The sequence below is a fragment of the Elephas maximus genome, chromosome 13 (genome assembly GCF_024166365.1).
Source record: "Elephas maximus indicus isolate mEleMax1 chromosome 13, mEleMax1 primary haplotype, whole genome shotgun sequence".
Lineage (NCBI taxonomy): Eukaryota > Metazoa > Chordata > Mammalia > Proboscidea > Elephantidae > Elephas > Elephas maximus.
In genome coordinates this window covers 45,896,784-45,923,439 of record NC_064831.1, presented here as the reverse complement: position 1 = coordinate 45,923,439, position 26,656 = coordinate 45,896,784, and the positions used below count along the sequence as shown (strand labels likewise).

Here is a 26,656-nt window from a genome sequence, read left to right as displayed (position 1 = left end):
CATTTTTTAATTGGGTTATTTGTCTTTTTGTAGTTGAGTTTTTGTGGTATCATGTAGATTTTAGAGATCAGGCACTGATCAGAAATGTCATAGCTAAAAACTTTTTCCTAGTCTGTAGGTAATCTTTTTACTGTTTTGTTGAAGTCTTTGGATGAGCATAGATGTTTGATTTTTAGGAGCTCCCAGTTGTCTAGTTTCTCTTCTGCATTGTTAGTAATGTTTTTTATACTGTTTATGCCGTGTATTAAGGCTCCAAGCATTGTCCCTATTTTTTCTTCCATGATCCTTATCCTTTTAGATTTTATATTTAGGTCTTTGATACATTTTGAGTTAGATTTTGTGCATGGTGAGAGATATGGGTCTTGTTTCATTCTTTTGCAGATGGATATCCAGTTATACCAGCACCATTTGTTAAAGAGACTGTCTTTTGCCCATTTAACTGACTTTGGGCCTTTGTCAAATATCACGTGCTCGTATGTGAATGGATTTATGTCTGGATTCTCAGTTCTGTTCCATTGGTCTATGTATCTGTTGTTGTGCCAGTACCAGGCTGTTTTGACTACTGTGGCAGTATAGTACGTTCTAAAATCAGGTAGAGTGAGGCCTCCCACTTTGTTCTTCTTTTCCAGTAATGCTTTACTTATCGAGGGCCTCTTTCCCTTCCATATGAAGTTAGTCATTTGTTTCTCCATCTCATTAAAACATGTCGTTGGAATTTGGATCAGAATTGCATTGTAGCTATAGATGGCATTTGGTAGAATAGACATTTTTACAATGTTAAGTCTTCCTATCCATGAGCAAGGTATATTTTTCCACTTATGTAGGTCTCTTTTGGTTTCTTGCGGTAGTACCTTGTAGTTTTCTTTGTATAGGTCTTTTACGTCTCTGGTAAGATTTTATTCCTAAGTATTTTATCTTCTTGGGGGCTACTGTAAATGATATTGGCGTTGATTCCTCTTTGGTGTTCTTTTTGTTGGTGTAGAGGAATCCAGCTGATTTTTGTATCTTTATCCTGTATCCTGATGCTCTGGTGAACTCTTCTGTTAGTTTCAGTAGTTTTCTTGAGGATTCTTTAGATCATGTCATCTGCAAATAGAGAGATTTTTACTTTTTCCTTACCAATCTGGATGCCCTTTATTTCTGTATCTAGCCTAATTGCTCTGGCTAGGACCTCCACCACAGTGTTGAATAAGAGTGGTGATAGAGAGCATCCTTGCCTGGTTCCTGATCTCAAGGGGAATGCTTTCAGACTCTCTCCATTTAGGATGATGTTGGCTGTTGGCTATGTAAAAATGCCCTTTATTATGTTGAGGAGTTTTCCTGCTGTTCCTATTTTGCTGAGAGTTTTTATCATGAACGGGTGTTGAACTTTGTCAAATGCTTTTTCTGCATCAATTGATAAGATAATGTGATTCTTTTGTTTTATTTATATGATGGATTACATTAATTATTTTTCTAATGTTGAACCATCCCTGCATACCTGGTATGAATCCCACTTGGTTATGGTGAATTATTTTTTTGATATGTTGTTGAATTCTATTGGCTAGAATTTTGTTGAGGATTTTTGCATCTAAGTTCATGAGGGATATAGGTCTGTGATTTTCTTTTTTTGTGGTATCTTTAACTGGTTTTGGTATCAGGGATATGCTGACTTCATAGAATGAGTTTGGGAATATTCTGTCCTTTTCTGTGCTCTGAAATACCTTTAGTAGTGGTGGTGTTACCTGTTCTCCAGGAGCTTGGTAGAACTCTGCTTTGAAGGCCTCTGGACCAGGGCTTTTGTTTTGTTGGGAGTTTTTTTGATTACCTTTTCGATCTCTTCTTTTGTTATGGGTCTGTTTAGTTGTTCTACCTCTGTTTGTGTTAGTTTAGGTAGGCAGTGTATTTCGAGAAATTCATCCATTTCTTCTAGCTTTTCAAATTGGTTAGAGTACAATTTTTCATAGTAATCTGATGTGATTCTTCTAATTTCAGTTGGGTCTGTTGTCATATGGCCCATCTCATTCCTTATTGGGGTTGTTTCCTTCCTCTCCTGTTTTTCTTTTGTCAGTTTGGCCAATGGTTTATCGATTTTATTGCTTTTTTCAAAGAACCAGCTTTTGGTCTTGTTAATTCTTTCAGTTGTTTTTCTGTTTTCTATTTCATTTAATTCTGCTCTAATTTTATTATTTGCTTTCTTCTGGTGCCTGAGGGTTTCTTTTGTTGCTCTCTTTCTATTTGTCCAAGCTGTAGGGATAATTCTTTGATTTTGGCCCTTTCTTCTTTTTGTATGTGTGCATTTATTGGTATCAGTTGTCCTCTGAGCACTGTTTTAGCTGTGTCCCAAACATTTTGATAGGAAGTGTTTTCATTCTCATTGGATTCTATGAATTTCTTTATTCCATCTTTCACATCTTCTATAACCCAGTTGTTTTTGAGCAGGGTATTGTTCAGTTTCCAAGTGTTTGATTTCTTTTCCCTGCTTTTTATGTTATTGATTTCTACTTTTATGGCCCTATGGTTAGAGAAGATGCTTTGTAATTTTTCGATGTTTTGGATTCTGCTAAGGTTTGGTTTATGACATATCATGTGGTCTATTCTGGAAAATGTTCCATGCGTACTAGAAAAGAAAGTGTACTTGGCTGGTGTCGGGTGGAGTGTTCTGTATATGTTTGTGTGGTCAAGTTGGTTGATCGTGGTATTAGATCTTCCGTGTCTTTATTGAGCTTCTTTCTGGATGCTCTGTCCTTCACCAAAAGTGGTGTGTTGAAGTCTCCTACTATAATTGTGGAGCTGTCTGTCTTACGTCTCAGTGCTGTTAGAGTTTGTTTTATGTATCTTGCAGCTCTGTCTTTGGATGCATAATTATTTAATATGGGTATATCTTCTTGGTATATTATCACTTTAATCATTATAGAGTGTCCTTCCTTATCCTTTGTGGTGGATTTAACTTTAAAGTCTATTTTGTCAGAAATTAATATTGCCACTCCTACTCTTTTTTGATTTTTGTTTGCTTGATATATATTTTTTCATCCTTTGAGTTTTAGTTTGTGTCTCTAAGTCTAAGGTGTGTCTCTTGTAGGCAGCATATAAACGGTTCATGTTTTTTAATCCATTCTGCCATTCTCTGTCTCTTTATTGGTGCATTTAGTCCATTTACATTCAGCGTGACTATGGACAGGAAAAAAAAATTTTTTTTTTTTCTTATGAGTTTAGTGCTGTTATTTTGAAGTCTTTTTTTTGTGTGGTGTTGATAGTTTCTTTTTCCTACTTAGTTTTTTGTGCTTAATTTTTTGTCCTTTCCTCTTATTCGTTGTTCTTGGTTTTGTTTCTGCCAAGTCTCTATTTTTTTCTTGTATTTTATTTTGATGAGTAGGGTAGTTAGTCTCCTTTGTGATTACCTCAATATTTGCCCCTATTTTTCTAAGTTTAAGCCTCATTTTTATTTCTTTATAGTGCCTTGTCTTCCTCTCCGTATGAAAGGTCTATGACTACATTTCTTAGTCCCTCTTTATTGTGTTAATGTTGTCTTCTTTTACATAATGACATCGTTGTTTCCTTGTTTTGACTGTTTTTCTGTCTTGATTTTTGTGGTTTCCCTGTCTGAGTTAACATCTGATTGCTCTCTCCAGTGTTCTAGTCTTGGGTTGATATGTGATATTATTGATTTTCTAACCAGAGAACTCCCTTTGGTATTTCTTATAGTTTTGGTTTGATGTTTACGAATTCCCTAAATTTCTGTTTAATCTGGAAATGTCCTATTTTCATCTTCATATTTGAGTGACAGTTTTGCTGGATATATGATTCTTGGCTGGCAGTTTTTTTCCTTCCATGCCTTATATAAGTCATCCCATTGTTTTCTTGCCTGCGTGGTTTCTGCTGAGTAGTCTGAACTTATTGACTCTCCTTTGTAGGTGGCTTTTCATTTATCCTTAGCTGCTCTTAAAATTCTTATCTTTGGTTTTGGCAAGTTTGATTGTAATATGTCTTGGTGACTTTCTTTTAAGATCTACCTTTTGTGGAGCTCGATGAGCATCTTGGATAGATATCTTCTCATCTTTCACAATATCAGGGAAGTTTTCTGCCAACAAATCTTCCAGCAATTCTCTCTGTATTTTCTATTATCCCTCCCTGTTCTGGTACTCCAGTCACTTGTAGGTTATTTCTCTTGATAGAGTCCCACATGATTCTTAGGTTTTCTTTATTTTTTTTAATTCTTTTATCTGATTTTTCTTCAAATGTATCGGTGCCAAGTGCTTTATCTTCGTTGTCACCAATTCTGCCTTCCACTCGCTCAATTCTGCTCTTCTGGCTTTCTATTGAGTAGTCTGATTCTGTAATTTTATTGTTAATCTTCTGAATTTCTGATTGCTGTCTGTCTATGGATTCTTGCAGCTTATTAAATTTTCCACTAAGTTCCTGAATACCCTTTTTAATTTCTTCAACTGCTTTATCTGTGTGTTCCTTGGCTTGTTCTGTGTATTGCCTGATCTTCTTCCTGATTTCTTGAAGATTTCTGTATATTAATCTTTTGTATTCTCCATGTAGTAATTCCAGGAAGGCACCTTTGCCCAGAAGAGCCCTTGATTCTTTGTTTTGAGAGCTTGTTGAAGCGATCATGGTCTGCTTGTTTATGTGATTTGATCTTTCCTGTTGTCTCCGAGCCATCTATAAATTACTGTATTAGTTTATTTTATGTTTGCTTACCATATCCTAGCTTCTTGCTTTGTTTTGTTTTGGTATGCCCAAATAGGTTGCTTGAGTGAGCTAGCTTGATTATTTTTGCCTTTGAAGCTCTGACATCCTGTCCCCAGATGGCTAGAGCTGTTATCAGGTATATCAGTCTAGGAGTCCATTCACTTTTGTATGGATTCAGCTCAGGTTTCCAGGTAGCTGCTCATCAAGTGTGTGGTACAAGCTCTTTCCTACAGTTTTAGAGGGGCAGGGGTGATTGGTGTCAGTAGAGGTATCTAGTTGCAGCAGGGGGTCATGCTGTGAACATGGCGGGGGCTGACAACCATCCTTCTAGTGTCTGTGAGGAAAGCGCGTCCCTGTTCCCTAGAGCACGCAGGTGGGTACGTTCTGCAGACAGACCATGGGCACCCAGTGCTTTTGGTTGTAAGTACTGGGAGGTACCAGTTATCCTTGGATCTCTGTTGCAGGTGGCTGAGTGCTCTGAGTGGAGCCACCGCTTCTTAGGCCCCTGACGTGGGTAGGTGAGGACCCTGTTCAATAGGCAAAGCGGTATCAAACGTCAAACACCCACCTCTCCACCACGCAGCTGAAACAGTTGCAGTCTGCCAGCAAGGGCCTATTCTCCTGAAATAGGCCCACACAGGTCCATGCAGGGAGGAAAGGTATTCAAAGTCCACGGACTTTTTATGCCTGGACAGGAGCCCCTTCTGTATTGAGCTCCCTAGGTTAGTGGAGCTGGCAAATTATCTTTTTCCCCAACTATGAATTTATTCCTTCTCCAAGGCCGGGAGAGTGGCTCTGGATGCTCAGCAGGCCGTACTTCAGGCTCAGGGAAATCAACAGCAACTGAAGCCTGCTTGGGGGTGAGGGCTGCAGTAAAATATACGCAAGTACTTAGCTTTTGCCAAGAACGCCATTATTCTCTGGTTCCGGAGGTATGAGTAGGCTGTGTGGCTGGCTATTTCTCGTTGAGGAAACTGCAGCCGAAAGCTACCACCAGCCCCCCTTAGCTGCTCTCGGGAATGATGCCTGAGGGAACCCAGCGATTCAGGTCCAGCAACTCCTCTCTGCTTCTGAACTGTCTCTCCCTCCCCCTGCCTCTTACTCCATTTTCTGACTTTGCCTTTGATGTTCAAGGTTCCTAGCTTGTCATAAATATTATCGTTTTACTTGTTTTTTCGGGTCTTTGTTGTAAGAGGGATCACCAGAAGCGTTTGGCTACTCCACCATTCTCGGTCCTGCCTGTGAGGCTGTATTTGTTAATCTCCGGGACCAGGGCTGAAGTAGAATTTTCCCTAAGATTTGGCATTCAGCTCAGAAAATGTAGGTTAAGGTAGGTGACCGTAGTCAGGCTACCTTAGTTCTTTAGTAAGTCACAAACTACCTGAAGAGTTTTTACATACCGTATTCCTGACCTCTCAGGTTCAACTCCCTGTTGCGTTCAGTGAGTCTGTGGTGGTGCCTGGAACTATGTTGTAAAATAAATCTGTTGTGGGGTAGAAACCCCAGGTTCTGCTTTGTGTAAGTCATCTCAGCCAGTAAACAAGAGACCAAGGTGGAAGAGTGGAAAATTGCCTTTATTTTGTTGCACAAGGAAAGGAGCAGTCAGGGCCGCTGCTGCCAAGACTGCACAGCGAGGTTGAGGGGGATTAGTTTTAAGGGGTTTACAAGTAGGAAGTTCATACAGGTTATATCAGCAACATTTTTAGTCATACTACGCAGGTGCATTGGACCTTACATATAACCTCATGCATTGCGTGTTCAGAAAATGGTGGTTAAACTCCACCCAGAGGTGGGGAAATTACTATCTGTGAGTTTTAAAAGGTTACCCTGAATGTCAACATGTAGCCTAAACTGGTTTCCACCAGTCTCCTCTAGTTTTGGGGCAGCAGTTAAGGGGAGGGGAACCAGGATTTTAATGTAAAGTTATGGGGTGTGCCAAGCAAAGGAACCAGGATTCTAATGTAAAGCCACAGGGTGGGCCAAGCAAGCTGCTTGAGGGGGTGGATTTCCCACAGCCTGGGGACCTCTGTCTTATATCCAGGGTGCTCTACTTTAATTTCTTTCAACTCTTGATATGCTTAATTTTGAAGTTAGAAAGGACCAAAACAGTCATTTATTATAACAGCTTGTTTTAAAATAAACAGATGAAGGTAGAAAAACAAAAAAAACTCCCCAGGTGATTCTGATTGCTGCCCAGGTTGAGAATCATTGACCCAGACGTTTGTGTGTCTCTCCTGGTGACCAACAGATTTTCACCAGGAAACGTTCTGTCCACTAACTTTATAGGACATAAAGAAGGGTCATATCAGAAAACCTGTTACTTTTCCCACAACATGTTTTCTGACATGAAATACTTTCTCCTATGTCAGATTCTCTTCTTAACCTGGTGGCCACCTTATCCAGGGGCAGGGAGGAAACTTTCCTTCCTGATGTAACTGGATCATTCCAGGCCTGCTCCACATGGCCATAGAGACACAAAATGTGTGAAAGCGAAAGAAGAAGCTTTATCTGTTTGGCCACGCAAAGGAGCAAACCGGGACTTGTGTGACCAAGATGGCTTCCAGAACAGTAGCCCAAGGGGTTTATATGGGTGAAGTAAATCGGGTCTGGGGTCTTCAGGAATGCCACGAGGTGGTGCCAGGTTGTTGATTGGTCTGGCCTGAGAAGGCATTCCTGGGACAGTCTGGCCTTTTTGCACTTGCTCAGTCTGAAAAGTGAGTCAGGTCTCTCAAACCAGATCTTAGGCTCGGACCCATCGCTTCTGAAAACCTTTCCCCAATCTTGGGCAGCTAAAGTTTGGTTCCGTCAGTGGGAGAAGAGTTCCGGGGTCATGCAGAGGACGGTGGGTCAATGGTTCTGCGTATGTCAGATGGGCCAGGTCTAGTTCTTGCCAGTTTCAACTGGTCCTGTGACCCCAGTCTCTTGTTTTCCTCAACTTGACCAGAAACAGGAAGCATCCCTAAATAAGGAGATAGCTTAAAGACAGGGAGTTAGTTCCTATATCACAGAAGATGGCAGGCACGACCCTTTGCCTCTTCAAGATGGCTGCCGGTCTCACTAATCATGGTCTTCCTCTCTGTTTTACACAGTCTGTTTCATTGAAAAGCTACTTGATTCTCCTCTTTCATGGTTATATGATCAGCTTTTCCAGATGTTAGCTATTTAAACCAGGGGTCGACAAACTTTTCTCTGTAAAGAGCCAGGTAGTATTTTAGGCTTTGCATGCCATATGGTCTCTGTCACAACTACTCAGCTATTCAGTTGTAGCATGAAATCAGCCTTAGACCATACATAAATGAGTGAGCATGGCTGTATTTTAATAAAATTTTATTTATGCACAATGAAATTTGAATTTCATCGAGTTTTTATGTGGCACAAAATGTTACTCTTTTGATTTTTTTAACTATTTAAAAACGTGAAAGTCATTCTTAGGAAAACAGTCAGCCGGCTGGATTTGGCCTGTGGGGAATATAGCTTGCCAACCCCCAATTTAGCCTATTCAAAACAGTCTTAAAAACTAATGAACATTGTACTACTCACAGAAACCAGGTATGAGATTTCTTTAGAAATCAAACTCATTTTAACGTATATCTTAGTTATCGAGTGCTGCTGTAACAGAAATACCACAAATGGGTGGCTTTAACAAACAAATTTATTTTCTCATAGTTTAGGAGGCTAGAAGTCTGAATTCAGGTATGAGCTCTAGGGTAGGACTCTACGGGCTCTGGGGGAAGGTCGTTGTCTCTTTTCAGCTTCTGTTTCTAGGTTCCTTAGAGATCCTGTGACTTGTTTCTTCTCTATTTGTGTTTGCTTGCTTAAAATTCCGTTTTATACCTCAAAAGAGAACGATTTGAGACACACCCAACACCAATACTGCCTCATTAATATAACAAAAGAACCCATACCCAGATGGGATTATATCCGCCAGGCGCTCCTTGGAAGCTCTATGGGGCAGTCCTACTCAGTGCTGTAGGGTCGCTATGAGTCTGAATCGACTTGACGGTACTGGGCTGGGAAGGAGTTAAGATTTACAACATGTATTTTGGGGGTCGAGGGGTGGGGATGCAGTTCAATCCATAACAGCATGTAATTCACTGAGATTATTTACTTAAACACTCTTGTTTTACATAAAGTACTGTGGAACTCCAGCCTGTATTCCAAACCTCTCTGCCTCATTGCATAAAACATATTTGCCTCTTCTTTTCCTGAAGTTCTTTCTTCATTTCCTTTAGGTATGGAGCATTTAATTAGGAAAGTTGATGTTATTTTGATTATTTCTGCCCTTAAGCTGGTCCCACTGTCTTTCTCTTGTTATTTAGTAAATAGGAGGAGAGTTGGGAGAGGCTTCTAGACTCACTTCCAGTCCTTAGACTTACTTCAGTCCTCACTCCCAGCAAAGACCTTGGATGAGTATAAGTCACACCCTTTTTACTTCTAACAGAGATTTTGTATGTCCTTCAATTATGAATGTAGGTAACAAGTAGCAGTAGTGTCAACAGAAATCGTAGTATTTCCATTTCACAGGTACCTCTACCTTTTATGCTCATCACTGTTTGGAATTAATAGTGTTTGTTAGATAGAGTGCTATATGTTATTTAATGCATTATGAAGAAGCATATATTAGCCTATCACAATTTATTTTTAAGTATTTGTAAGTCTGTTTTAATATACTTCTTTTCTTTGTAATCATGTGTATTTTACTTTATTTTAAAAATTATTCTGAGATGGGATCCATAAAGGCTTCACTATATTGCCCACGGGTTTGCTGCACAAAAGAGATTAAGACTCCCTGCTTAGGGCCTGATTCAACCTCTTCCCTCTGGGTCTAAATTTCTTCCTCTTCCCTTCTTTTTTTTTCTACTCAAAGGTCAGATCCACTCCCTCAGGACCTGATCTCTCCTTCTCTAAGATAATTTAGCCACTAATGGATCATGATCTGTAGTTTGTAAAACATTTAGTTACTGAATATAAAAATGATTGTGAATGATAAAGTTCTATATTTAACAAACACATCACGCTACTTTGTAATTTTTCCTAAGACTGGCCCTGTACTCTTCATGTGCATAAATTACCATTTATACTTATGTAGGTATATTATATCAAGTTGTTTAACCTATCTTCTCTTCTAGGAGACCCCAGAGTGGTGATTTACTGTGAGCAGGTTTATAATAGCCCTAGTTTCTCAACTGACAGAGGTAGAAGGATAAATGTATTCCTCCCTCTCTTTCATCCTCGTCTCTTTCTTTTTTTTTTGTCTGCTTTCTCTCTCCCTTTCTCTTGCTCTCACTCTTACTCTAGAGTACTCTCTTGCCCACCCCTGCTCCGTCCTCTGTCTTTTTCTTTCATTCTGTAGTAATTCATATTATTATACTTGCTTGCCTACCTTTTGGTCTTAGCTTCTTGGTCAGTTTACAGTTGAGAGATAACTTCACTCCTGCATGTGAAGTTGGGACAAAAGAAATCTTATTCTGGATGAGTATGTTAAACAGTTTTCTCCTGAGTGAAACAAATTCTTCGTAATCTTGACTTAGTGATGTTCTTCGTGTTTTAGTTGACAAAGAGATGATGCAGAGAATAAGAGAAGAATCTATTTTACAAGCACAAGAGACAGCGAAAGAAGCTGCAGAAGCAAAAGCTGCAGCAAAGCGGGAAGATCAGAAATATGCTCTGAGTGTCATGATGAAGGTAGGTTGCAGACTGATAGGGACGTCTTCTCATTGAGTAGAGAGTGGTAAACTATGTCTGGTAATTAGTTCCAACCACTGTACTTTCTCAGTATTTTGATCATGCTTTGGTTATAGGACTTAATGTGTTCCTGAAAAACCTGTATGAGAGTCCAGGACGTAAAAGTTGGACGATAGATTTTCTCATTTCAGGGAGAGGGTTCTAGTCCCAGAGGATTTAAAAATTCTAAAGTTTCTATGATGTTTGCTTCTTTGTAAATCCTACAGCAATATGCTAGGTTATTTTAAAAAAGAAAAGCATAGATTAAACGCTAAGTATTAACAAATTGGTATCTTTTTAACTTGAGATTTTCAAGGGAAAGCTTTGATCAGCAGTATATTTGTTGAGATATAATTCATATACCAGACAGTTCACCCATTTGAAGTGTACAATTCAATGGTTTTTAGTATATTCACAGAGTTGTGCAACCATCACCGTGATCAATTTAGAACAATTTCATCACCTCAAAAAGAAGCCATGTATCTTTAATAGTCAGTCCCTATTCTCTCCAAAACCTCCCCAGCACTGTTGTTGCTGTTGTTAGGTGCCCTCGAGTTGATTCCGACTCACAGTGACGATATGTTGCCCGGCCCTGTGGCATGCTCACAATTGTTGCTATAGATGAACCTCTTGTTGCAGCCATTGTGTCAGTTCATCTTGTTGAGGGTCTTCCTCTTTTTCACTGACCGTCTACTTTACCAAGCGTCATGTCCTTTTCCAGGAACTGATCCCTGCTGATAATATATCCAAAGTATGTGAGACGTAGTTTCGCCGTCCTTGCTTCTAAGGAGCATTCTGGTCATACTTCTTCCAAGACAGATTTGTTCATTCTTTTGGGAGACCATGGTATATTCATTATTCTTCGCCAACACAATTCAAAGACATCAATTCTTCAGTCTTCCTTATTCATTGTTCAGCTTTTGCATTCATATGAGGCAGTTGAAAACACCATAGCTTGGGTTAGCCACGCCTTAGTCTTCAGGGGTGACATCATTGCTTTTCAACACTTTAAAGAGATACCTAGCCATAGGCAACCACAGATCTACTTCCTGTCTTATGTTGTTGTTAGTTGCTGTCGAGTTGGCTCTGACTCATGGCGAACTTATGTATAACAGAATGAAATGTTGCCTGGTCCTGTGGCGTCTTCACGATTTTTGGTATATTTGAGTTGTCATGGTGATTGTGTCAATCCATCTCATTGACAGTTTTCCCTCATTTTTTTTGGCCCTCTAATTTACCAACCATGGTGTCCTTTTCTAGTGATTGGTCTTTCCTGATGATGTGTCTCACGTAAGGGAGTTGAAGTCTGGCCATCCTTGCTTGTAAGGAACATTTTGGTTGTATTTCTTCTAAGACTGATCAGTCTCTCTCTAGATTTGCATATTCTGAAAATTAATTTTTAAATTAATTTGACATTTAAATGGCATTTGATAGGAGAAAATAATTTTAATGTTAGAAGAACTTGCTGATGGTGACTTTTGCTTGAAATAAAGCTAGAGATTGTCATACTGCCTTGATTGAAGCTTAACAACTTCCTTAAAATTTATCAAGGTAAAATTGAACATTAGCCGCTTCCTTCTCTTGATTAAGGAATCTATAACAAGTGTTATCTCATCAAGCACTCTGTGGACCCATGATTCTTCTTTTGCATTTAGGTCACTAGTTTTGTTTTTATAACCATTAATCTTCTTTCAGTCTCTATTGTTTTTCCTTTCCTAGAGATTTCTTATAAATTCAATCATATAATATGTAGTCTTTTGTGTCTGACTTCTTACACTTTACATAATGTTTTCGAGGTTAATCCATGCTGCATGTATTAGTAATTTGTTTCATTTTACTGCTGAGTAATAGTCCGTTGTATAGATACACTGAGTCCTGGTGGCATAGTGGGTAAGCGCTTGGCTGCTAACTGAAAGGTTGACAGTTTGAACCCTCAGCTGCTCCATAGGAGAAAGATGTAGCAATCTGCTTCTGTGGGATTACAGCCTTGGAAACCTTATGGGGCAGTTCTACTCTGTCCTGTAGGGTCACTGAGGGTCAGAATCATCCTAAGTCAGTTCTAATCTAAGTTGGATACCTCTTTTTAGGTTTCGTTATTATTGCCTTTTATTGTCAGTATCTTTATAAATACGATCTTTGAACGTCTGTGAGTGAACAGCTGAGAATGATAGCATCAGCAAATTACATGCTGTAACATTGTAGTACATGTTACAATAAGATGTAAAAAAAGCAAGAAAAACCTTGGTTATATAAGTACGATTTGTTGTAGCTCCAATCATGGTAAGTCAGGGACTACCTTTATTCTGACTGTTCACATAGTTTTTTCTTATTCTGTGTGGTGGGGTGGAGAGGAAGGAGAGTAAAGGAGGCAAACATGTTATTATCTAGCTGGGCGAAGTTGTCTTCTCCGTTTGGGTTGTGGCGGCCTCTCTGGCTAACACTGATGTTCGTCACGTCCTTTTGTTAGGCATTTAAATGCTGGTTCACTCATGAGGCTCTTTCCTGGCCCCACCTGTTGGCGGGTCACCGGCAGTTCTCTGAACTTAGGACGTGTAATTTTCTGCTTAGTTTAACCCTTAGCTGCAATTCTGGGACTCCAGGGAACTCCCATTCAACATTGTGTGAAATTATTTTAAAATCAGTGCCTCACCGCTGAGTAGGAAGATAAACAGTCATCCTTTCAGAAAGCACATTAAGTGATGCCGGTATTACAGCACATCTCTCAGTTTAGTTTTCAGACCTCTGAGGTTAAATATGTATCCCAAAATAGTTTAACCTCTAGGAAATGTCATCCCAGTGTGTCACCCTGTGCCAGATGTACATTTAAATTTAAATTAACTTTATGTTAATGGAACTCAGATTGAAAATTTAGTTCCTCAGTTGCACTAGCCACATTTTGAGTACTTAATTAGCCACATGTGGCTAGCGATTATTGTATTGGATAGCACAAAACTTTTCCATTGTTATAAGGCGGCGATTATGGGTGAGGATGACACAACGTAATTAATGTAATTAGTGTCAATAAATTGTACACCTGAAAAATGTTGAACTGGCAAATGTTGTGTTCCATATATTATTACAACAACAGAAAAAAATTTCCACCATAGAAGAAAGTTCTATTGGGCAGTGCCTCTCGGGAGGATGGAGGCAAGACATTTTTCTTACATAAGGGAGTCAGATGCACAGAGTCAGTCATGTATACCAACCAGTTACTCTATTTTACTGTAGTTTTTTCTTTCTCAAGTAAGGGAAGTTTATGAAAGAGAGAAAAATTGGCATGCTCTTCTGCAAGTTTCTGCTTTCAAACTCACCTCCTAGTTAGCTTTTCATGTGAAAGTTTCAAATCAGTGCTAGTGTAAACATAGTAGGCGGAGGATTAAGAGTCCAGACATTTCCAGCTGACAGAGACAAACTCTCCCCATCGCATCCTTCCTGTTTGCCTTCCCTACTGTTTCCTCATTCCTCAGATGAAGAGGCACAACTTTAGTCCTAAGACAAGACTGGGATAAGCAGAGAGGCAAATTTTTTGTTTATGCGTTTGTGTGTACACATGGGGAGAAGTGATTTAACTTTTAGAATACTGCATCGTTATTTTATTTTTCGCCAAGCTCTTAGATGTCATTTAATTGAATGCCTGCCCACATTTTACATATTTGAGTAAAATGAGGCTAGAGGAAGTGTGTGTGCGAGATCATATTAATAGTTAATGGTAGACTGACCGCTCTGACTGGGATCACAATAGAAGGCCTGGACAGAGCAGGAGAAAAATGTAGGAAAAAAAAATCAAATTCATAAAAAAAACAGACCAGACTTACTGGCCTGATGGAGACTGGAAGACCTCAAGACCGTGGCCCTACGTCACCCCTCTGACTTGGAACTGCAGCCGATCTTGGAAACCACCTTCCAGCCAAGTAATAGACAGGCCTATAAAATAGACGATAATACCTGAAAAGAACATGCTGCACAGAGCAGACAATTATACTAGACCAAAAGGGCAACAGTTGCCCAAAAGCAAAGATGAGAAGGCAGGAAGGGGTAGGAAAACCAGACAAAAGGAAATGGAGAACCCAGGGCGGAAATGGGGAGAGTACTGACACGGTGTGGGAACTGCAACCAATGTCACGGGATGCTTTGTGTACAATTTGTTGAACGGGAAACTAATTTACTCTGTAAACTTTCCTCTAAAACACAATAAAATTAAAAAAAAAAAAAAAAAGGTGAATGGTGGAGCTGGACCAAAGCCTGTGTTGTATAACTCCAAATCAGTGTGACATTCCACTAAATCATTTACTTTTCCCATTTTGTTTAAATATATTTTTAAGTTTATTTGTTTATTACTGTCTTAGTTTCCTAGGGCTGTTGTAACATGATGGGTGGCTTTAAAGAACAGAAATTTATTGTCTCACAGTTCTAGAGGCGAGGTGTCCAAATGCAGGGCACTATCAGGGCCATGTTCTCTTTGTTCAGCTTGGGGGAAGATTCTTCCTTGTCTCTTCCAGCTTCTGGTAGCTCAGGCATCTCCTGGCTTTCCTTGAGCTGTAGCTGTGTGTTCACACAGCATCCGTCTTCCTCCTGTGTGATTCTGTCTCCATGTCTGTTCTCCCCTTCCGGAAGGTGTCCCTCAGAAGGGGTTAGGACCCACCCTATTCCAGTGTGACCTAGTTAACTGATAGCATCTTAAAAAAAAAAAAAATCTATTTCCAAACAAGTTCACATTCACAGGGACGGATAGAACTTCAATATATCTTTTTTGGGGAACATAATTCAATCCATAACCACCACTACCTCTTGCTGTAGATAAAATAATAAGCATTAGAGATGAGAATAATTATAATGAATTTCTTACTGTATAAAGAAATGTTGCTTCTTATATGTTATAAAGGATTTGGTCATTGCAATTTTCCCAGATTGAAGAAGAAGAGAGGAAAAAAATAGAAACTATGAAAGAAAATGAACGGATAAAAGCAACTAAAGAATTGGAAGCCTGGAAAGAACGTCAAAAGAAAGCTGAAGAACAAAAAGAAATACAGAAAGAAGAGAAATTGCATCAACAAAAAAAGCAAATTGAAGAAGAAAGGAAAAAAATTAAGAGTAAAAAATGTCTTACTAGAAATTTGGCATCTAGAAATCTTGCCACAAAAGGTACGATGATTAATGTTTTCTGGAAAAGTGAGTCTTGTTGGTGAAGTATATACGGCAGTCGTTTTTTGTATGAGTAGCAAATCTGTTTGCAGTGTTAGGTCAGTCTTTTGGTGTATTGAGAAGACTAATACAACAACGCAAAGACTGAGGTGACAGATCCATTTCTTCTTCTAGGGAGTATTGAAGTTTTCATAACAAAATAAGCAAAGATGCAGCATCTCTTTTGATTGGATACTTCCTTTTGAAATGTATGCAGGGGTTGTTAAATATGTGGTTTCCTCATGACCAGGTGCAAAAAGGTTTAGAGTGGCCTAACAAGTGGCAGGAGCACTCCTTTAGTGCTTTAGAGATAAGACATCAGGAGTTTGGTTGAAAGACTCAGTTCCTCACGTGGCTCAGGAAGATGAGGACTATAAGCAAATTTAAGCGGTGCTACTTGGAAGGCTACTTGGGAGCAGGTTGGAATCTGGCTACTTCTGGTTTTTTCATCCTGGTATGTTCAAAACAGGTAAAATAAGTTAATTCTTCATTGAAAGCTATTAATTTACTTTTATCTGATTTTATAATATGAAACTTGGTTTTGGGTATAATTAGTATTTTCTTTATATGGTAATTTTGAATTCCAGTAAATGGAATATTTTATAGTAAAATCACTGTATGCTAGCTGATTTTATAGGTTACATTATTCAATTCTCACAGCAACACTTTGAGGTAAGTTTGTTATCCTTATTTTAGAGAAAGTAGATGTTCAGACAGGACAGGAACTACCCTATAAGTAAATTTGTGGGATTTGAACCCAGATCCGTCTGCATTTGAAGCTGTGCTTTTTCCACCATGCTCTGTGCCTGCTTAAACAGTGAGGCCTAGAATGTTGAAAAGTCATTTAGAGTGAATGTTAAATGGGAACAATTATTCAACTTGTATTTATTATTGTGGTTAATATGGAAGTGGTGATTAATCACTACATGACCTCTTCCCTTAATACCATTTCAACAAAATATGGAGACTAGCAAGAGTATATAGAAATATTCCCCTCCATATTTCAAATAGTGCTAAACAAATTGAATGTTTCCAAATACTGTTGGAACCCAAACACAATTTAATAGATAAGAAATGTCCTGAAGACATTAAAAAAAAAAAAAATCATTTATGGACACAAGGTAGATTAAACATGGTACAGGGGAAAAGAGTGTAAATTGGTTTTTTTGAATTCTTACTCTAGAAGTCCTTTTTCTCTTAGTTCATTAGCATCATTACAGATGTCCCTTTAGGTTGTTTCCTTTCTTCTGTCATATCCATCCATTTAACAAATATTTATGTAGTATCTTTACTAAACCAAACCAGACCCACCCCATTGCTGTCAAGTTGATTCTGACTCATAGTGACCCTATAGGACAGAGTAGAACTGCCCCATAGAGTTTTCAAGGAGCAGCTGGTGGACTCAAACTGCTGACCTTTTGATTAGCAGCCATAGCTCTTAACCACTATGCCACCAGGGTTTCCAGTATCTGTACTAGGAGTTGTGAAATACACAAATATGACTTAAGGTATGAAATTGGTAAATAATTGCTTACAAAAACACAACTGTTTCATTGGTCAGTAAAGTTAGACCTGTAGAAGAAGGAGAATTGACTGCTGTTACAAGATCATTTATTCTAATACTACCTTTTTAACGTCACTGTTAACTAAAAATGCTTATTGAGAACATTTTCAGCATTGGAAAGAATATTGTATTATTTGCCCCAGAAACCCTTTGGATAGCCTCTTTCAGATGAAGACTACAGATGGTGCGGCAGGTGCTGCAGATTGCCTGCCCAGTGTCTACTCTCCCTTCTTTTTCACCAGCAGAATCATGATGTGGGTGAGAGCTGGGGGGTAGCAGAAGAAATGTCCCCAGCTAAAAAAACTTTTCTCTTGGAAATATGAACATTGCTGGGTTATTTGAAGAAATTAAAGAATAATTAAAAAAAATTTTTTTAGATGTGATAATGGTATTATAGTTAGGTTTAAAAGGCCCTAATCTTATAGATATACATACTGAAATATTTATGGATGAAAAAATATGATGTCTGAGATTTGCTTCAAAGTAATAGGGTATATGAAAGAGGAGCTGATAATTGAATTCAGGTTATACACACGTGATGACTTGTTATTCTAGTCTGTCTACGTTTGTATATGTCTGAAATTTTTATAAAAAAGAATAACAGAAGGTAAGGATCAAAGCACAGTGAATCACTTTAAAATGAATACAGTTTCTTGTATATAAATGATTTATCAATAAAATTGATTTAAAAAAGTAAGATTTATTGGGAATAACTTTAGGGACAAAAGCAGCAAAGGGTCCATGATTTTCCCATGTTCTCACTGTTCCACAGAAAGTTGTGGTGGCTAATTTTACTGTGTCAACTTGGTTGGAAACCCTGGTGGCGTAGTGGTTAAGGGCTACGGGCTGCTAACCAAAGGGTCGGAAGTTCGAATCCGCCAGGTGCTCCTTGGAAACTCTATGGGGCAGTTCTACTCTGTCCTGTAGAGTCGCTATGAGTCGGAATCGACTCAACGGCACTGGGTTTGGTTTGAGTTATGGTATCTGTAGCTAAGATCTTCTCAAGCAGGTTTGTGTCAGCTTTTGAGATTATCCCAGGACTTTTTCACATATAAGGCTTTTCCTTTGCTTACCTTTGAGCTGAACTATGTATTTGAACCTTTTGTTTATATGTTGTATTTTTATCCAGCATTTTGTGTGTTTGTTAAATTGTTCACCTTCAAGCCATGTTGCTAGAAACAGAAAGCCAGTGTCTTTTTTTATGTTTTGATATTTGGCTTAATTTTCTGTTGGAGTTTGAAAGTTAGATACTGAATTTTTAATGTAACTAGTGATCATGTTAATGTTTTTTTATAATCATTAAAAAATTTTTATTTACTTTTGTTTAGCAAGATTAACATCAAAATAATCTTTTTTCTATTTATGGAAACAAAACAAAACAAAACAAACTCATTGCTATTGAGTGGGTTCCAACTCATAGTGACCCTATAGGAAAGACAGAGTAGAACTGCCCCATAGGGTTTCCAAGGACTGGCTGGTGGATTTGAACTGCTAACCTTTTCATTAGCAGCTGAATGCTTAACCACTGCCCTACCAGGGCACCCTTTATGGTAAAATAGTGTTTATTTCCTCCATGTCCTGCATCGCAGTGATCATTAGTATAATAATCTGAAGCAGTATATTTCATTTATATGTTTTATTCAGTTTTCCTTCATTTAGTGTGTTCTACACTGGTTTTTTACACTGTTAGAAAACTCATCCCTTTTTATTTTCACTTTCAAGTTCCCCCCACTCCTGGGTTCTTAACTTTAATTTGTTTCACCATGTTCTGGAGCATTTCTTTGAGTAATTTATTCAGAAAAGATGACTGGTTGATGTATTTTCTGAGTTCTTACATATCTAAGAATGTCTTTTGCTTTCACAAGTGAATAGCAGTTTACATGGATATCAGTTTTTTTGTAGGGGGCTTTAGGTGAAGGTTTACAACTCAAGTTAATTTCTTATACAAACATTTATACACATATTGTTATGTGACACTAGTTTCAATCCCTATAATGTCATGGCATGCTCCCCCTTTCCACCCTGGTTTCTTGTGTCCATTCAACCAGCTCCTGTCCCTTCCTGCCTTCTCATCCTGTCTCTGGACGGGAACCACCCTTTTGGTCTTGTGTATCTGATTGAACTAAGAAGCACATCCTTCACAAGTGTTATTTTATGTTTTATAGTCCAGTCTGATCTTTGTCTGAAGGGTGGGGTTTGGGAATGGTTTCCGTTCCGAGTTAACAGGGTGCCTGGGGGCCATGGCTTTGGGGGTTCCTCCAGTCTCAGTCAGACCATTAAGTCTGGTCTTTTTATGTGATTTTGAGTTCTCCTGCATATTTTTCCTGCTTTGTCAGAGACTCTCTGTTGTGTTCCCTGTCAGGGTAGTCATTGATGGTAGCCGGGCACCATCTAGTTCTTCTGGTCTCAGGCTGATGGAGTCTCTGGTTTATGTGGATCTTTTGTCTCTCGGGCTAATATTTTCCTTGTGTTTTTGGTGTTCTTCATTCTCCTTTGCTCCACCTGGGTTGGGACCAATTGATGTATCTTAAATGGTCACTTTCAAGCTTTTAAGACCCCAACGCCTGCCACCAAAGTGGGATATATAACATTTTCTTAATAAACTTTGTTATGCCAGTTGACCTACATGTCCCCTGAAACCATGGTCTGCAGACCCCTGTCCCAGCTACTCTGTCCCCGAAAGTGTTTGTTTGTATTCAAGAAACTTATTAGCTTTTGCTTTAGTCCACTTACGCTGACTTCCCCTGTATTGTGTGTTGTCCTTCCCCTCACCTAAGATGATTCTTCTCTGCTACCTAGTTAAATTCCCCTCTCCCTCCCTCCTCACCCTTGTAACCATCAAAGAATGTTTTCTTCTGTGTTTGAGCCTTTTCTTGAGTTCTTATAATATTGGTCTCATACAGTATTTGTCATTTTGTGACTGACTAATTTCACTTAGCATAATGCCCTCCAGATTCAACCATATTGTGAGATGTTTCTTGGATTCATCGTTGTTCATCGTTGCGTAGTATTCCATTGTGGGTGTGTGCCATAATTTGTTTTTCCATTAATCTATTGATGGGCACCTAGATTGTTTCTATCTTTTTGCCATTGTGAACAGTGCTGCAGTGAACATGTGTGTGCATGTATCTATTCATATGAGGGCTCTTCTCTAGGATGTATTTCAAGGAGCGGGATTGCTGGATCCCACAGTAGTTCTATTTCTAGCTTTTTAAGGAAGCGCCAAGTCAACTTCCAAAGTGATAGGCCCATTTTACATTCCCACTGGATATCAAATTTTTGAGACACTTTATTACTTAGGTTGATGCTAACTTGTTGTAATAAAGAGATCCAAAACTACAGCTCAAATAAGATGGAGGTTTAATTCTCTGTAATGTGACGCTCTGACATAACTGTGATGGATCTAGTACTGATAAATGACTTTGCTCCACGGGGCCATCCAGGCACCTGGGCCAGCGGATCACCTCTGCCATGACATTGGTCTTCCATCTCTGGATCCAAGGTGGATGCTGCACTTGGCATTGTTTTATAGCCAGTGGGAAGGGGGACTGAGGAAGTCCATGGCAAGTAAATTTACCTTTAAGATGATGACCTTTAAGTTGTGTACATCACTTTTATTCATATTCTGTTGGCTTACATTTGGCACATACTTAGCGTTACACTTAATCTTAAGGGAAGCTAGGTTATGTAGATGCTGGTCTGACACAGCCAGGGGCCTAGCTCAGAACTCTGAGATAATGTTACTAAAAGGAAGCAGGGAAAAGCACAAATATTGTATAAGACCACTATTATAAGAACGTGAGAAATAGTTTAAACTGAGAAGAAAACATTCTTTTGTGGTTACGAGGGGGGGAGGGAGGGAGGTTGGGAGAGGGGTATTCACTAGATAGTAGATAAGAACTGCTTTAGGTGAAGGGGAAGACAGCACACAATATAGGGGAGGTCACCATAATTGGACTAAATCAAAAGCAAAGAAGTTTCTTGAATAAACTGAATGCTTCGAAGGGCAGTGTAGCAGGGGCAGGGGTCTGGGGACCATGGTTTCAGGGCACATCTAAGTCAATTGGCGTTATAAAATCTATCAAGAAAACATTCTGCATCCCACTTTGAAGAGTGGCGTCTGGAGTCTTAAACTCTAGCAAGCAGCCATCTAAGATGCATCAATTGGTCTCAACCCACCTGGATCCAAAGGAGAATGAAGAACACCAAGGACACAAGGTGATTACGAGCCGAAGAGACAGAAAGGGCCACATGAACCAGTGACTAAATCATCATGAGACCAGCAGAACTAGGTGGTGCCCGGCTACAACTGATGACTTCCCTCGCAGGGAACACAACAGAGAACCCCTGAGGGAGCAGGAGAGCAGTGGGATACAGACCCCAAATTCTCATAAGACCAGACTTAATGGTCTGACTGAGACTAGAAGGACCCCGGTGGTCATGGCCCCCAGACCTTCTGTTGGCTCAGGACAGGAACCGTTCCTGAAGCCAACTCTTCGGACATTGATTGGACTGGACAGTGGGTTGGAGAGGGGTGCTGGTGAAGAGTGAGCTTCTTGGATCAGGTGGACACTTGAGTATGTTGGCATCTCCTGCCTGGAGGGGAGATGAGAGGGTGGAGGGGGTTAGAAGCTGGCGAAATGGACGCGAAAAGAGAGAGTGGAGGGAAAGAGCGGGCTGTCTCATTAGGGGGAGAGGAATTGGGAATAAGTTGCAAGGTGTATATGTTTTTGTGTGAGAGACTGAGTTGATTTGTAAACTTTCACTTAAAGCACAATAAAAATTATTTTTTAAAAAGCGGGGAGAATGGATAGGATCCTGGAAAATAGTTGAAAGTCTGAGTCACAGGCACGTGTAGACAATTTTTGCTCAAATTTTTGTTGATGTTGATTTCTTATTCTTCCTGTCCCCTTCCTCTCTCCCTTTGAAATGTCTATCCGTGCTATTTTCTACTTGTAGAAATTGGAATCCTAGTTTTTCCCCTTATTTGTATGCGTTCATTTTATATTAGGGATATTAACTGTCATATTTGTGGCAAATCTTTTTTTTTTAATCAAGTTTGATGTTTGCCTTTTAAATCTGTGTATCATTGCTACTTTTTTTTTTTTTAGCTACCTTTTATATTCCAACCCTTAGATTAATTATTCCTCTTCTATTGGTGTAACCATGATTGTATCTGTCTAACTACCCATATAAAAACGCATAGCTCTTCATTAGTATCCTTCGCTGACTCTTATTACCTGTCTCCAATGGCTAAAAGTTATCACATCATCACAAGGAAGTGAGGGTGAACTGGGGACCCTAACGCTATTCCATCTCTCCATCAATATTAAATGTTAAAGACACACGTGTTTTGTTTAATGAACCATATGGTATATGTTTACCTGCATTTTATCCACTGCTGGTATTGTCTCTCTTAATATAACATGTTCTGAAGATGATTGTATTAAACTTCTCATTTACACAAGGGCAGTAGTGGTTCAGTGGTAGAATTCTCGCCTACCATGCAGGAGTCCTGGGTTCAATTCCTGGCCAGTGCACCTCAAATGTAGCCACTGCTCATCTGTCATCTGAAGCTTGTGTGTTGCTATGATGCTGAGCCAGTTTCAGTTAAGCTCCTAGACTAAGACAGACTAAGAAGAAAGGCCTGGAGATCTGCTTCTGAAAATCAGCCAGCGAAAACCCTATGGATAACAATCCTGTTGTGTATGGGCTTGCCATGAGTCAGAGCAGACTCCATGGCAGCTAACAACTTATCTACATGTTAAAAATCTTAGGAAAGGGTTTATAGGGTACATTGCCATAGGGGCTTAAGGAAATAAAAGTGGTATTGGCAGTCATGGCCTGGCCTGAATAAAGAGTGCCCATTGTTAGAGTTGATATAAATTGGATACTTAGTGATTACAGAAAGAGAGCCCCAAAAAAGAATCTGGGGTCATTATTTAGTGAACAAATAATTAGCTGCTATGTGGTGGATTTTACGTTCCTTCTTGTAGAAAATGCCTTTAATTTGTTTGTATAGGATTTTAGAACTAGCTTTGATATACATTTGCTTTAGAAGTCAGTTTGATTGCTAATTTAGAAAATGAGAAGTAAATGACTGACTTGTTAATACTGTCTTTGAAGGCAGAAATTCAGAAAATATATTTTCTGAGACGTTAAAGGAAGCCAGTGTTCCCCCTCCTCGCTCTGTGGGCACTGTTCAGATCAACTTTACCCCTCGGGTGTTCCCCACAGCTCTCCGAGAATCACAGGTAGCAGAAGAAGAGGAGGTATGCACACTTGCTGTTAGTTGCAATCTCTACAAATAAAAATGCTTTATTTTTTACTTCATCTATTGAAACTAGTACTGATTCTGAATTTCTTAAGTATTCATTACACTAAAGATAATATTTTGTGAATATATTTTTTAGTATTACCCTGTGAAAAAGTATATTTTGCAGATTTTACTTTGCTCCTGAATGCTGATTCTATAACATTGATTTAATATATAGTATTGTTGCTTTTTTTTTTTTTTTATTGTTGCTTATTCTAAGAAGTAAACTGTTGTACTGGCTATTTCTTTTACCAGAGAAATTATTTTTTATAGTAGATTTATAAACTTTTAGTAAGAAGAGATTTGGAAATTTGTTATCAATATTGGATATTTCTAATGTTGTGACATTTTGGAGTGAACATGTCTTCCATGCATTTAGAGTTCGGGAGCCCCCGAGGATTTAGAAGCCCTGATATAAATTGAGATCTTACGCCTTTAATTATGTGAGCACCAAGGACTGCGTTTTTTTACTGCATGGTGTGCACTGATGCCTCTTTTAATTGGAAAGTTGTAGAAATAATTGAAGAGCCTTAAGACAGAATGACAGTTTATAAATATTAATCTTTTCTTCTTATTAAATAATATACTATTTCTATATTTTATTTGTAAAATTATATAATTAGAAAAATGATTTAAAATCATTTTTATGTTTTTCAGTATGGAAAAGTAAAAATATATTATAAACAACAAAAAAAATAGTTACATGAACTTCCAGAAGGGATGAAATTTGGACTAGATAGAAGCTTATGCATTTGATCTTAACCAGCTAGTGAAGTTTGAAAAAAAAAGCTTAAGAGAATATAAAAATGGAAGCTTAAAATCATCATCATTAAATAGTATTTCCATCTTCTGGAGAATGATGGAAGATCTAAAACAAACTACTAATAAAAATAAAACCTTTGTGTTCTTCATAAGACTCCATTCTCATTTCAGTGGCTGCACAAACAAGCAGAGGCACGTAGAGCAGTGAATACTGATATTCCTGAACTTTGTGACTTAAAAGAAGAAGAAAAGAACCCAGAATGGTTGAAGGACAAAGGAAAGTAAGTTTGAGCTCTGGCTGTGGCATTTAGAATACTTTTATGTAGATGTTAGCGCTCACGCGTTTTTAGTTGTCTTGAAACGTGTTGCACCTCCTTGCTGCCTGGAGTGTGGAGTGTGCATGGCTGAGTGCGCTGTCTTTTTGGGTGCTTGTCTCTAGAAAATGCTGACAGATTGACTTGGACCAAATGGAAGAAAGAAAGTAAAGACAAGTGTGGCTCTAGATAGGTTTCTAGCAAGGATAACTGATTTAGTGGGCACTGTTGAGGACCCAGCTAGGCTAGAAAGCATGAATCCATTGCGGTACCAGCTATCTGCTATAATGTGTACTCAGTTGTGTTTGAGGGTATAAAGTGTACGTTAGAGCACTGAGCCAGAGTTGGAGTTTTGATTGACAAGTACCATGAAAGCCTAGCAGTGCAAAGGACCAGTGAATGCTCATGAAAAACTAGCTCAGCTATTCAGCCATGGAGTCTAGGCTGAATTAGAAAGGAAGAGGTACCGTGGAGGGCCCAGTGGGCTGGGAGAAGATGGAGCCAGTGAAGAACTAGAGGCCACTGTGACACTGAAGATTGAGTAAAGGGAAAGCTAGCAGAATAGGAAGGCCTGGTCAGTGGCTGGGATAAATACTTCTGTGACAGTGTAATTCCAGGTGATGACAAAGTCCAGAGTATGGCCTTGGAAGTGTGTAGCAAAATTAGAGATGAAGGGAAGGTGAGCGGGGTTAAGAAGTTCCAGGTGTTTCAAGGTTAGTTTGAAATATGAGTCATGTATGTGAACCTTAAAATCTCCTGGAATTGTGGCAGAATTGGGATGGAGACAGATGCTGGGATCCAGGTTTCAAAGCTCTCAGTGAATAAGGGAAGAGTGATTTTAAAAAGCCAGTAGATGACAGTGACTAGAAGGCTAGAGTGTGGAATAGATGTCCTGAGTCCCAAAGGATGATGACTTTTATGTAAATAAGGAGTTACAGCTTGGAGCTAGCAGAAGCGAGCCAGGAGAATGCCAGTTCTTGATGTAGGGCATGGAGGATTGGGGACCTCAGGTAGAGGGTGATAGAGATAGCATTGCCCTCAGGGCAGAGCCGGGTGTCTTAGTCACCTAATGCTGCTATAACAGAAATACCACAAGGGGGTGGCTTTAACGAACAAATTTATTTTCTCTCTTTAGGAGGCTAGAGGGCTGTCTTTTCTCTCTGTCACCTTTGGGGGAAGGTCCTTGTCTCTTCTGAGCGTCTGCTTCTAGGCATTCTTCATGTGGCTTGGCATCTCTCTTCCCCCATCCATGCTTACTAGCTTGTGCTTAATTTCTTTTATGTCTCAAAAGAGATTGACTCAAGATACACCCTACACTAATCCTGTCTCAGTAACATAACAAAGACAACCCATTCCCAAATATAACCACAGGCATAGAGGTTAGGATTTACAACCCCCTTTTTTGGGAGACACATTTCAATCCATAACGCCAGGTTTACCTTAGCCTTCTGTAGAAAATTTAAACAATCGGGAGGCAGAGTCAATTGTGGCTGAACTAGGAGTGAGGAAGTACAAGAAGTAGAGGAGGATGGAGGTGGGAAAGGCCCGGAAACAGGGACGCTGACATGGGAGCAAAGGAGCAGCTTACTATTTGGTCAGCCCCCAAGAATAACAGCCTTGATGGGCATAGTTAGAAAGTTGTTTTGTACACGTTGTGGTGCAGGCAGTGCTTGGTCTGGCTTTATTTCTGATGCACTAATGATACCAAAAAAAAGCCAAACCCAGTGCCATCGAGTCGATTCCGACTTATAGCGACCCTATAGGACAGAGTAGAACTGCCCCATAGAGTTTCCAAGGAGCGCCTGGTGGATTCGAACTGCTGACCCTTTGGTTAGCAGCTGTAGCACTTAACCACTACGCCACCAGGGTTTCCACACTAATGATACAGTTTGGAAAATCCAGCACAGATAATTGACTGCTGGCAGGAGCAATGTTTTGGCAGCAGTCTGATACACAGCTGTACTTAGGAACACTCAGGTGTCACTGGTATATTTAATCACTTTAGTCTCTGTTTTTGTACCGTTTTGCCTTATTACCTCCAGTAAGGTAGAAAAAGAAAGAGAAGCAAAATAAGAGGAAGGGAAGAGAGTTGAGAATGAGGAGAGTTGGAAAACTTAG

The 26,656-nt window shown here is 39.3% G+C and overlaps 1 protein-coding gene across 4 annotated transcripts in view; it reads left to right on the top strand.

Moving 5' to 3' along the window:
* The window catches only part of DNAAF4 (dynein axonemal assembly factor 4), a 40,999-nt gene that overhangs the window by 3,548 nt on the left and 10,795 nt on the right, over positions 1-26,656 (top strand). For all 4 annotated transcript variants that reach the window (XR_007519925.1, XR_007519924.1, XR_007519923.1 and 1 more), the window contains exons 3-6: positions 10,229-10,362; positions 15,309-15,543; positions 23,273-23,418; positions 24,396-24,505. Coding sequence is in view for 1 of the 4 variants with exons in the window: in XM_049906073.1 (XP_049762030.1) it covers positions 10,229-10,362; positions 15,309-15,543; positions 23,273-23,418; positions 24,396-24,505 (625 nt within the window). In the remaining 3 variants the exon portion in view is untranslated. The remainder of the gene's footprint in view (positions 1-10,228; positions 10,363-15,308; positions 15,544-23,272; positions 23,419-24,395; positions 24,506-26,656) is intronic.